This window comes from Hylobates moloch, unplaced genomic scaffold, assembly GCF_009828535.3.
Source record: "Hylobates moloch isolate HMO894 unplaced genomic scaffold, HMol_V3 SCAFFOLD_1, whole genome shotgun sequence".
Lineage (NCBI taxonomy): Eukaryota > Metazoa > Chordata > Mammalia > Primates > Hylobatidae > Hylobates > Hylobates moloch.
In genome coordinates, this window is record NW_026652276.1 from 130,845,010 (window position 1) to 130,857,841 (window position 12,832).

At 41.6% G+C, this 12,832-nt stretch overlaps 1 protein-coding gene across 4 annotated transcripts in view; it reads right to left on the reverse strand.

Annotated features, from left to right (window-relative positions):
- Window positions 1-9,562: 9,562 nt before the first annotated feature.
- STARD3NL (STARD3 N-terminal like) overlaps window positions 9,563-12,832 on the reverse strand; it is a 47,761-nt gene continuing 44,491 nt past the window's right edge. For all 4 annotated transcript variants that reach the window (XM_032758296.2, XM_032758297.2, XM_032758298.2 and 1 more), the window contains 2 exons: window positions 11,110-11,182; window positions 9,563-10,057 (listed from right to left, as the gene is read on the reverse strand). In XM_032758296.2, the coding sequence (XP_032614187.1) occupies window positions 11,127-11,182 (56 nt within the window). In that variant the 3' untranslated portion in view covers window positions 9,563-10,057; window positions 11,110-11,126. The remainder of the gene's footprint in view (window positions 10,058-11,109; window positions 11,183-12,832) is intronic.

Genomic DNA, 12,832 nt, shown 5'->3' on the forward strand with positions numbered 1-12,832 from the left:
GAAGAGATAAGGGCATGAATGTGAGATGTCTGGCATAGGGTATCTCATTTAGCAGACACAGAATGCATACTTGTTTCTGGCTTTTTCTCTCTACATACGCACAAAGAATGTGACTAGAAGCATTGGCTCTAGCCCTGCTCAACTTTTCTCTATTTCCAATACCAAGGGTCTCTGACTTAGGCTGCCACACCAGGCAAGGAGGGGCAGTAACACCTCACTTGACTAAGGGCAGGGAGTTATGGACACATCACTTCTTGAGATCCTTTTCCACCTCAAGTACTGATGTTTCTGGAGTTCTCACTTTATGAAGACCAAACATGTAAATGGAAATTTCCGTAGGAAGAGACTTACTCTTGTAACTCATTGAGTAGCCACTGGTGGTCCACCCCCACTGTCTTTACTTATTCTTTGACATCACATATCTCTTGCAAAACCTCAAATAATATTAAATTCAATCACCTAATAATAGCATAGCCATAATTAGAGACATTTAGGAAAGACAGGTGAGTGTGCCACAACTACCTAACACATCAGCGAATCTGGATTAACCACTTTCTTTGATTTTCTACAATGCAACCTTACTTTTTAATAGTTTAAAATGTTCTAAGTGAATTTAGCAGAGGTTGTTAATCAACTTGAAAGGTGGATTCTGACTTGTCTGACTCTTGGTGGTGGTGGTAGCAATAGATGTTTACTTACAGGTTTTCATGGTGGTGGAATATTACTTCAATGTAAATCATCAGAAATAAGTATTTGCGAACCCCTCTCCCATTAATTTATCTTATTCTGTAAAAAGAACATGTGCAATTTCTCTTAGATGCACTACTGCTGCAGCTCACAAACACCTCTGCATATTACATGTACCTCCTCCTGCTCGTCAAGAGTGTGGTCTATTTTGCCATCATCGCCTTCTGTCTGCTTAGAAGAACGGCTGTCTGCTGCAATGGAGAGGGATCGTAACAGACGGTGGCACAAGGAGGCCATCTTTTCCTCATCGGTTATTGTCCCTAGAAGTGTCTTCTGAGGATCTAGTTGGGCTTTCTTTCTGGGTTTGGGCTATTTCAGTTCTCATGTGTGTACTATTCTATCATTATTGTATAATGGTTTTCAAACCAGTGGGCACACAGAGAACCTCACTGCAATAACAATGAGGAATAGCCATGGCAGTCTCCAGCCCCACTCTCTCCATATTCTCCACAGCTCCTCCAGCCAACTCAAATAGCCACTGCCATAGTGTAGACAGCCTGCGGCTTCTAGCCTTGTCCCTCTCTTAGTGTTCTTTAATCAGATAACTGCCTGGAAGCCTTTCATTTTACATGCCCTGAAGCAGCTTTCTTTGCTAGTTGAATTATGTGGTGTGTTTTTCGTAATAGGCAAAATAAATTTTAAAAGATGAAAAGTTGATTTTTGTCCATGTGTGTTTTAGTTGGATGACATCGAATTGAACATCCAAGGTAAGAAACAGCATGGCAATTGGGCTATGGAATTCTGTATTGATTGTAAGAATGGTCCAACACCCCATTTCTAATTCTTTCCCTGAGATAGTGGCTATGACACCTTCTAAGAGGAACTACAACCAAATGAAGGAGCTCATGTGGCTTCTGTTTTAAAGGTCACCAGAGTCAGATTCATTTGGTTTAGGACATTCCAGTGGCTATAAGACACCATCTACTGTGACGCGTACCATGTGAGCTCAGCTCTAGGGTGTTTCGCAGACGCTGTGTTTCCTGACCCTCACGATACCCCCGTGAGAGCTGCCCTAACAGTAGAGACGCAGCGTGATGGAGAGGTTCAGCACACGCTCTCTGATCCCAGCAATCCTGGGTATGGTGTTTCGTATCTGTGTGACCTCAGGCGAGTTCCAGGAATTCTATGTGCCACAATCTCCTTATGTAAAATGAAGTTATAACACCTCATTTCCTGAAGTTATGTGGATTAGATGAGTTAATAACACCTGGCACGTGCAATCCTCCACAGTATTGGCACGCACTGTTGGTAGCTCTACTCTAGAGACGGTGATAAACCAAAAAGTATCTGACAGAGGCCTCAATCAACTTAGAAGTTTATTTTGCCTAGGTTAAGGGCATGATCAGAAGAAGATAACATGGAATCACAGAAACAGTCTATGGTCTGTGCCTTTTTTCAAAGATGAATTTGAGTGTCTCAATGTTTAAAAAAGGAAAGTGGGCTGGAGGGGAGAGAGGGAGGGTATAACAACCCACGGGTTGCAAGAGCAAGGGAGCAGGCAGGGGAACTGCCAATTTTGTATTCATGTTGCGCTCAGTAAATCAGCACTTTACATAAGATATGGTGAACATAGAATAGCTACCTCTGAAGCTATTTGACGTTTCATCTGTAGCTCTCTGTTTAGGCACAAAAGGAATGGCAGCTTCTCACATGACCCAGCTTTTGGCTTATTTTTTTCTAAAACATAGCGTGGTGAATTGGGGTCCAGAGTTTTTCTTTTCCTTTCACATAGTAGATTCCACACATATGCAAAAGAACTAACAGTTATCTCTACTCTCACCTCTCTGCAGAGAGGTTAGGTGGTGGGAATAGGGACCCACTGAGTGTCTACTATGCACCAGGCATCCAGAAATCCTTGATGAGCCAGTTGAGGTCAGTACAATTAAGGCTCACAGTTCACAGATTAGAAAGATTAAATTACCTACTCAAGATCACTATTTTTAAAGTAATAGTCATAATTTAAAGCTAGGTCCCTCTGAACCCAGAGCCCATATATTTACACACACACACACACACACACACACAATTTATCCAACATCACGTCTTTCCTTTCACCGACTTTCAACTGGGGAAAACAAAACAAAACATGCATTGTTTCTTTACTAAAGGCTTCCTCCCCAGAGTCAATGAGAATTTTCTTAAGGAAATAATGGTTCACCTGTGTTTTCTCCTTATCTATACTCCAGGCCACTGGTTTGTCACTAATTTCCCATTTGTTTTTTCTCTTTGGGTAAAATTGACCTACTCTGGAATTACCATAATTGCTTCCTCAGCTGTAAAGAGTATAGAAATTCTACCTCTGTGAGCATGTGTCCTAGATCTGCAGCTGCTCTTTTTGGGGGTGCTAATGGACTGTAAATTTCAGGTACAGCAGGACGGTTCATGGTGCTCTCTGGGTATGTACAGCATTCTGACACCCCAGCTCCTTCCAGAGACTAAACAGGCCCAGAGCTCTGCAGAATCACCTTAGAGGAGATTCTGGAACACCCACATGTATTTCTGAGGTGGGAGGTAGAAGAAGGTTATGCATCGTTCTTGGTCCAGTACGTTTCCACCACGGCACATCTACCACATACAGGGAGGTCACGTTGTGTGGGAGGAATACTAGTCACACTTCACAGCTAGTTAGAGCCCTGGCCAGTTGGTCTGGCTCTAACAAGCTGTACCATTTGTTCTTTTCTTTTCCTTTTTTTGAGATGGAGTCTATTCTGTTGCCTAGGCTGGAGTGCAGTGACACAATCTGGCTCACTGTAATCTCCACCTCCAGGGTCAAGCGATTCTCCTGCCTCAGCTTCCCAAGTAGCTGGGATTATAGGTGCCCACCACCACACTCAGCTAACCTCAGTCCTGCCTTCAGGCGATCCGCCCAACTCAGCCTCCCAAAGTGCTGGGATTATAGGCTTGAGCCACCATGTCCGGCCACAATTTGTTCTTAACCATCCCACATTGCCTAAGTTCATCTGTCTTTAGAAGAATGTGTTTAGATTAAATAATTTCAGATTTCTAGCTAAAGTTACAAATTCAGTGATTAACACCCTGAGGAAGTAATGATAGCAATCACAAATGTAGTGCTCACCATGTACCCAGTACTGGCTTAAGGACGTGTTCACTCATTTAATTCTCACAAAAATTCTATATGTACAATTATCTCTGTTCTATGGATGGGGAAACTGAGGCAGAGGGGGCTTAAAGAACTTTCCCATAGCCAAACAGCTACTAAGAAACGGCTGGAATTTGAACTCAAGCAGCCAGGCTCCAGGACCTCCACTCTTACCTTCTATGTTATTTCCTCTTAGAGTGAAAACAGGTTACTTGTAGTTTGAATTAAAACAGGAAAATGTCCTTCCTTATTTGGCTACGAAGTAGGAAGGAAACTGCCTCTTTGGCTGTTCACATTTCCCCTCCTTGTTCCAACGCTCTTCAGATAATTAGAGGGTTATAAGCCAACCTGCCAATTTGTCAATGCTGGGAAGACTTTTATATGCTGAGCTCTCATCCATCATATAGGACTTCTGTGATTAAAGACAAAAGCACATGGTTGGACAAAATAAGTACCAGACCAGGCAGCACCCACAGGTGTGCAATGGAAAAATTAGGCAAAGATTTATATAGTTCTACATAAAAACACATATCTCAATAGTCACTACAGAGCTAGCATACTTCATACGCTTGTCAAATAAAAAAGAAAAAATCTCCAATATGGTGACACCGCCTCTACTAAAAATACAAAAATCAGCCAGATGTGGTGGCTTGTGCCTGTAATCCCAGCTACTTGGGAGGCTGAGGCAGGAGAACCACTTGAACCCGGGAGGCGGAGGTTGCAGTGAGTCGAGATTGCGCCACTGCATTCCAGCCTAGGCAACAGAGCGAGACTCTGTCTCATAAAAGAAAAAGAAAAAAAAAACAAAAAACAAAAAAAAAGAGGAAAAACTATATTTAAAAAAACTCCATATATTTCTCAACTATAAGAAAGTAAAACTTCAGCTCAACGGTTCTCAAAATATTTCTAATTATGCATTCTTTCTACTGTTTTAGAATTCCTTTCTTCATAGATTTCATTTTTGAAGGTTTTTGGTCTTTCAAGAAGGTCACAATTAATGTTCTCCCCATTATACTAATCGAAGTCCTATATAACTGCCAGTGAGAAATTCTGAGTAATAAGAGATAACCAGAGATACTACACCAATATAATTCAGCCAAACAGCTAGAAATTCAAGATTTTCATTAGCCATGAAAAGTTATTTGATTAGATGCGTAGCTTGCACCATGATTTTTTAGGTTCTTTTTCATTTGTTTGCTTTTTCTGTTGCGTTTGAGGAATAGTGAGTACCAACCACTGACTGAGCACCAGAAATTTGGCTCGGCAGCTTGTGTCCTGTCTCTCTAATGCTCTCAACTACATCACCTTACAGCCATTATGCTCATTTCACTGAGAAGAAAACCAGGTCTCGAGGGTAAAAAATATGCCCAGTTACCCACTGAGTGAGTCCCAGAGTTCACATGATTCCAGGACTGTCTGACTTAAGACCTGCTGCCTTATCCATCCTACCAGTGGCTCTCCTTCTGGGAGCCTTTATCGCGGGCCAGGCATCAGGACTTTGGAAAATCCTCTTTTCATAATTCTAATGCGCAGCCAGGGTGGAGGCCAGCAAGTGACTGAAATAGCGCCTGAACTCTAGCTCTGCCCCACACAAGCCGTGAGGAAACATCGCAGAGCCCACTACACACGGGTAGCACACACGCCACCTGGAAGGTGCTCTTATCATGGGACCCATCTATTTCCCAAGGAAACGAAAGGGGTGTACCAAGATTTATGTGTGAGGATGTTCATTCACGATAGTGCTATTTCAAACAGCCCCAAATTAACCCAGATGAACAATCAGAAATTCATAAATAGACAAATATGCATCTTTCAAAAATATAGATTCTTTAACCCATTTCCCATTTAGAAAAAAGTGCAGCTCACTGTTTTTACATAAACACACTCTTTTGAGGCTGAAGCAAATCTGACTGATTTTCAATGTGAAAATAAAATATAAAATCTGTTCCTGGGCTGGGTGCAGTGGCTCACGTCTGTAATACTAGCATTTGGGGAGGCTGAGGCGGGTGGATTGCCTGAGCTCAGGAGTTCGAGACCAGCCTGGGCAACACGGTGAAACCCTGTCTCTATTAAAATACAAAAAATTAGCCGGGAGTGGCGGCATGCACCTGTAGTCCCAGCTACTCGGGAGGCTGAGGCAGGAGAATCGCTTGAACCCGGGAGGCGGAACTGAGGTTGCAGTGAGCTGAGATCGCGCCACTGCACTCCAGCCTGGGTGACACAGCGAGACTCTCTCTCTTAAAAACAAAACAACAAAAACTGTTCTTGGAGTTATTTCTAAACAGAACTTGTCTCTAATCCTAATGTAACATCAGATACATTTCTGTTGCATTAGGGTTAGAGATGAGTATTCTTGGGGCAAATAGGAAATGGGTTAAAAACTAGAAAATAAATAGATGTGGAGTTGAAAAATACTATTCGTAGCATAATCCTATTAATCCTATTGTGAGATAAATAAATTTGAACACTTAACATGGTTCAAAAACACTCCAATTTTTATTTAGATAAATATGGATGTACATATATAAGTATCCATGTACATGTATATATGTTCTCATTTCCCCTTTTTACACAGGGAGTAGACAACATATATTAATCTGCACATCTCTTTTCATTTATAAATCTTAAAGCTCTTTTTAAGTTTATATACAGGGGCACTTCACTACAGGTATTTTTTTCTTTTTCTTTTTTTTTTTTTTGAGACAGAGTCTTGCTCTGTGGCCCCGGCTGGAGTGCAGTGGCTGATCTCGGCTCACTGCAACCTCTGCCTCCTGGGTTCAAGTGATTCTCCTGCCTCAGCCTCCCGAGTAGCTGGGATTACAGGCTCCTACCACCACGCCCAACTAATTTAGTAGAGACAGGGTTTCACCAGGTTGGCCAGGCTGGCCCCGAACTTCTGGCCTCAAGTGATTCACCCACCTCAGCCTTCCAAAGTGCTGGGATTACAAGCGTGAGCCACCGTGCCCAGCTAAATACAGGTACTTTTCACTGGTGAACATACTTTTAATCAGTGCCTTGGTTTAGTACCAATCTTTTGCTATTATAAAAAATGCTGAAATGAGTAATAGTGTCTTATGTCATTTAAACATATGCACTGGTAATTCTGATGGGTACTGCCAAACTGCCCTCCATAGAAATAGCCCTAACCCCTTCTCCCACAATGAGTGTGAGTGCTGACAGCATACTGCTTAACGTTGGGGTTTTGCTAATTTGACAGGTGAAAATAGCACTGCATTGTGGTTTTAATTTGCTTTTTTTCTTACTGTGAGTGAAGATAAACTTTTTTTTATGTTTAAGATCTATTTTATATTATTCCGTGACATGTTTGTTCATGTCCTTTGACTATTTTTTCTACTGAGTAATAATACAAATAGGCATGACGCTCATTTATATGTGTGTCCGTGTATTTCTGCAGACAAATATAAAACAATGTTCATTGTTGGCAGGTGGGTGAAAAAATAAGTGATTGTGTGTTTTCTGTTTTCTCCAGTGGATCCTTTTAAAGTAAACATTTTTATATATTAGAATTAAAACAATGTGTTCCTGAACATTGGGAAGGTTTTCTGGTTTGCCTACAATCAGCTTCAGTTTCTGTGAAACATGTTCTTTTGGAAACCAAGTAGAGAATCCTACTTGTAAACAAAGCAAGACCAACCAACTTAAGAAAGATCAAATTTAATTTAGATCTACTCCTTGATTCTCATGAATTGATTGAATCTCTTTAGGGCAAATACCTGGCCTCTATAGAGAAATCTGGAATGATTTCTGCACTGGGAGAGGAAACTTTCAGATCACAAAGGGCTTTGTGGGGCTGTTATCACTAGCCGAGGTACTGGGCAATGTCTCCTGTGGTTTCACACTTCTTAGCGATTTCCTTCCCCAACGCAAGCTGGGCTGCCCCGAACTTCAGCAGTGTAGAGAGAGAATGCAGTGGTGGTGGTGGAGGAGGCAGAGTGGGTGGTGGGAGGGCACTGATGTGGCGGATGGTGTTTTATTTTCTCAGGCTTCTTTTGTTTACGTGCTCTGGCAAATGTGGTTGATTCATGGAAAATGCTCAAAGTCAAACCGGCCCCTACTGGCTGGGGCTGTGCATGGGGTGGCTAGGGTGTTGTAAGACAAAATGAGGGCAGTTAAACCACAACCAACTTTGCTCACTCTCAAGAGCCCACAGCTAATGGAAATAAAATATCCATCTTCACACATACAAGATTACTATCAAACACACTCTCCACACTGCGGGTAGGTGGGGCTCCCTGCATTTGATATTGAAGGTTCATTAGCTACTGGGTGAGTTGGGAATCTGATGTCCAGGACTGTTCAGACACGGCACCTTCGGTCCACTCCCATGACACTGTTCTGAAGAGCAGAGGACATCTTGCAGCACGGAGATGATCCTAACATTCTACCCGGTATCTGTACCTTCCAGAGGCACCTGATTCAGAGACGCTAATACCTTTGGTTTCATTTCCTCAGTGTAAACAGGGTGACACAAGACTCATGAACCTATTAGCACAGGTAGATCATAGATGTGGGCAACAGTGATGTGCTTCTTTCTCCACAGGAAACCAGGGATATAGAAGCCCTGAGTTCAACTGTGTAATGAGTGTCATAAATGGAATCATATCAAGTCTCTCTACAGAGACAAAATGATTTCAACATCAACCACAGCAAGGATTACTAGAGGACATTAACATCAGATAAATGAGTGATAGGGGTCCATCAGAGGATTGCTCAGCAATGTGAGCATAAAGGACAAACGGCTCCACTCCTACCCCACCGAAACATGGCAGAGTAGATGCCCACACCTCTGGGCTGAATCTATGCAGTCCCAGGGCAATATATAACTCAATCGTTCAGATAATCACTGTAGGCTCCCACGGTCTGACTTCCTAGCATATTCAAATACTTTACCTCATTCCTCTTGGTCTGTGCTTAGGGAGGTGACTTCTGAGCCAGACTTGGCTTACTTTGAGGATTGGCAACATCCTATTGGTTCACCCAGCATGTCTGGGTGAGAGCTCCTTCTCAGGTTAAATTAACAACCTGATTGGCAGCTTAAGCATCATCTATGGGGTTGGTGTACATGCAACTCTAATCCTGAGATGGGAGATTCTCACTCACACAACACCATTGAGTTCTAAGGTTTTAGTCTCAAGGCCAGACATTTGAGATTTTCCTCACCCCTTCCCTATGAGACACTCATCCTGGTTAGATTTCAGCCTCCCAGCAAGCCTCCCTGTTGCACTGTTGAGATCTGATCCACTCTTAGAACAAGCACAGATAGAAGTGACTTGATATGTACAAAAGGTCAGTTTCTACCCAAGCCAGCATCATCATCACTAAAGGCAATTAGGTTTTTCTTCAATGATACAATGAATGATGAAAGAAAACTAACAGACATACCAACTTCCCATGAATCAAGGGGAATATTCATGTTTGAAAAAATAGCACACAGTATAATTTAGTTTATTTTAATTGAAATTGGCTGAACACAAAGGAAACATGATATGAATGGTTTAAGTCATTTTGTGCATTCAAAATAAGAGTATTTAGAACATTTCAGAACAATCTCTCAGAGAAAAACATGATTTCATGATAAAAATAATACAAATGTCTGGTGACATTTTACATGTATTCGCAATCCCTCTTTCCTCCCCTTTTACAAGTCCAACACTTCAGGCCATATACATAATGCAAAAAGAAAAATAAAACTAGTCACATTGACATGTCAGATTTTATTACACTTTTTAAAACTGTACAAAGAGCACATGTGCATGAGTTAAAAAACACAAGGGAAATGTAGGGTGTTAAAAAAGAAATACAAAATAAATCTGAGACATGAAACAAAAAAATTCCATTCTGTGAACTGAAATAAAAAGGTATCTTGCTTACTAAAAAAGTGTTACTTCAATATATTAAGTCTTTTGATTAGGAATACAGCATAAGACTTTCTTCACCTATTCATTAACACATCAGACTCAGTCTCACTGAAGAGAGGATGAATCACGACATTACCTTACCAGCCACAGGCAGGCGACTAAATGTGCATGGATATGGTACAATGTCTGTGAGGTATTACAATAAATAAATCTTTATTAGCTGTTCAATAAAGCCAGCAGTGGACGTCACCATTTCAACTTTACTGTCAACAGGGAGACTCCACTGCCGGCCTCTTTTTGCCTCGATGACTTTCTGTGAGGGTTTTTCACACTTAGAAAAAGAGAGAAGACAAAAGTATTTAAGAAACAGCATTAAAAGGCAAAATGCCACGGTCACCTTTCATGTACATAAAAGTCTGTGTGCTAAAGAGGGGCTGTGACAGACACACGAAGGACCATGGGTGTGGTCACACTAGAATTCATGTTAAAATATTTCAGAAAAGGCTCAACTACCAGCATGCCCACATTTTTGCTTCATGTCTGCATGACTGTGGTGGAGAGATGCGGCTGAGGTGTGCTAGGGGCTGAGGCGGCAGGCACTGGGGCTCCATGTGCCGTGACCTTGGCTGCCTCTCCCACCCAGTCAGCCTCTATCCCAGCTCCCTAGTGACTCACAATCTGGCAGCCTTTTCCTTCTGTGGTTAAACTGTCAGGCAGATTTGCTGCTACTACAATTTACTTCATTTGCCTTCGATTTATGAGGTTGAAATGATTTTCTTTGATGACTTAAAGGGATTTCACAATGTGTTCCACTTTGGAGCCCATTAAGCATGACTGCTTTGGATGTACAGCAGCTTTCATCTCAGAGGCTCCAAAATCCTTGAGAAATATCCCAGCGAGGGGCCGCAGTGGACCTGGTACCAGACAGTGTGGGCCTGAGCCCCAGCGCTGCCACGTCTAGCTGTGCAACCTTGGATAAGTGACCCATTGTATGTCTCTGCTGCTTCAAATGTAAAATGGAGGTGATAACAGCACCTGCATCTCACAGGACTGCTGTCCTCTTAACATAGATTAGTATATGTCATTAAAACTATGACATGTGACTGGCATGTAGCCATTCTGGCTAAGTAAACTAACATAAATTCATCTCTATTCTTTAGAAATTTAGAAATCTGAGGTATTTTTCAAACCTTATAAATGTATACCTATATAAAAAATGTTTAGACACTTGGCATTAATAAAATGTGACTGACACATTCATGCAAGTAAGACAAATCTGGCTATCCTTACACTCTTATTCTTTGAATTCTACTTTGACTCTACTCAAAAGGAAATCTCCATACTTAACTACTTTCTTGTTACGGTTTCATTTCAAACACTTACTTTAACAAAAGTAGTACTCATAGTTCTAAAAGGGGTTTCTCACTGTCCTGTTTTTCTTCAGCTTCTTCAGATCCTACATGGTGGAGAAGGGGACAAAGAAAAAGTATTTCATTCCATAGGCATATTAATTCCAGTAACAGTTTTCATTTTTAATTCTTTCCTAAATTGAACATTCAGACAATGCAAATATAACAAGGTAGTCCACTCTGACCACTCCTCTGCCCATTAGTAACCTGTCTTTTGTCAAACAAAGCAGCTACACAGTGGAACACCATGAAAATGTTTTGTTCTTGTTTACCTTCCTAACTGAAGGAAATGGTAATGCTCCAGGGTACCACTAGGTGGTGGTAAATGATAAAGGTGAAACGCAGATGGATCCCAGAACTAGAAAGGTTGATGAGGCACGCTTGAAGCCGTGTTCCTCATATCACTACTATTCTATGTTCTGAACTCTAGTTAAGAAAATACATTAGTACTGAGAACCTGTATTAGTCTTAGAAAAAGAAGTACAGATGCATGAACTCTAACATGAATTTCCTTTTTTCAAAGAGTAAAGTCCTATGACACAAAACATCTCAGTGAAATAATCCTTATGAGGTAATACACAATTTAATACTAAATTCTAGTTTTTACTGTTTTAGAAACAGATTTTCTACTAATCCATATCTGTATTTCATCTGGCTCCATGTTTCGGTGTTGTACGCTGCTTTCAGATCCAACACCAATAGTCCGGAATCTCAAGTTACTTGGAGTTCCTGCAGGATACTGATATTTCACATTTCTGTACCTTCAATCATTCACGGCTCTTTCTGTCTGGAATCTGTTTTATCACTCTGTGTGTGTGTGTGTGTGTGTGTGTGTGCGCGCGCGTGCGCGCACATGTGTGTTAAAATATTAACTAGGCCTAATGTAGGGAATACAATGACGTAGTCTCTAACTCAAGTTTACAACCCAGCAGTAGAAACAGACCAGGTCAGCGCTGAAGGCAGTACAGACAACACAAGATGACAAGGCTGTGGAAGAGGTTCCAAAGAACATGCTGAGGATGTTCTAAGACTGCCGGGAGTGATGGGAAGGGTAAGCATGGCTAGGAAGAACGTGGGAACATGTGAGCAGACACTAGGATTGCAGAGGAGATCATGTTCAGAATGGAAACAGCAAGGTGGACAATGGTTGGAGGGCTCTAGAGCACAGCATTTTCAGAAGAGCTATGAACAGCACACCAGAAGGCAGTCACAAGGTGAGAAGCTAGACAACTGGTGACAGTGCCCACAGGGGCACTTCCAGCTAGGCTAAGATCTACTGATTTCTTTATCCTTTATGCTACTGAAGGCTTTTGAGCAGAGGACTGGCACGACCAAGTCTATATTTTCATAAACACCTACGCTGTTGTGTAGCCATCATCACCATTCTGAGAATTTGACTTCTCTAGGTATCTCATCTAAGTGAAATCATACAACAGTCCTTTTGTGTCTGGCTTATTTTACTTAGCATAATGTGTTCACAGTTCATACATGTTACAGTATGTGTCAGAATTCTATTATTTTCTTTCTTTTTTTTTTTTTAATAGAGACAAGGTCTCCCTATGTTGCCCAGGCTGGTCTTGAGCTCCTGGGCTCAAGCAATCCTCCTACCTTGGCCTCCCAAAGTGCTGGGATTATAGGCATAAGCCACTGTGCCCAGCTTTCCATTCCTTTTTAATGCAGAATAATATTCCATTGGA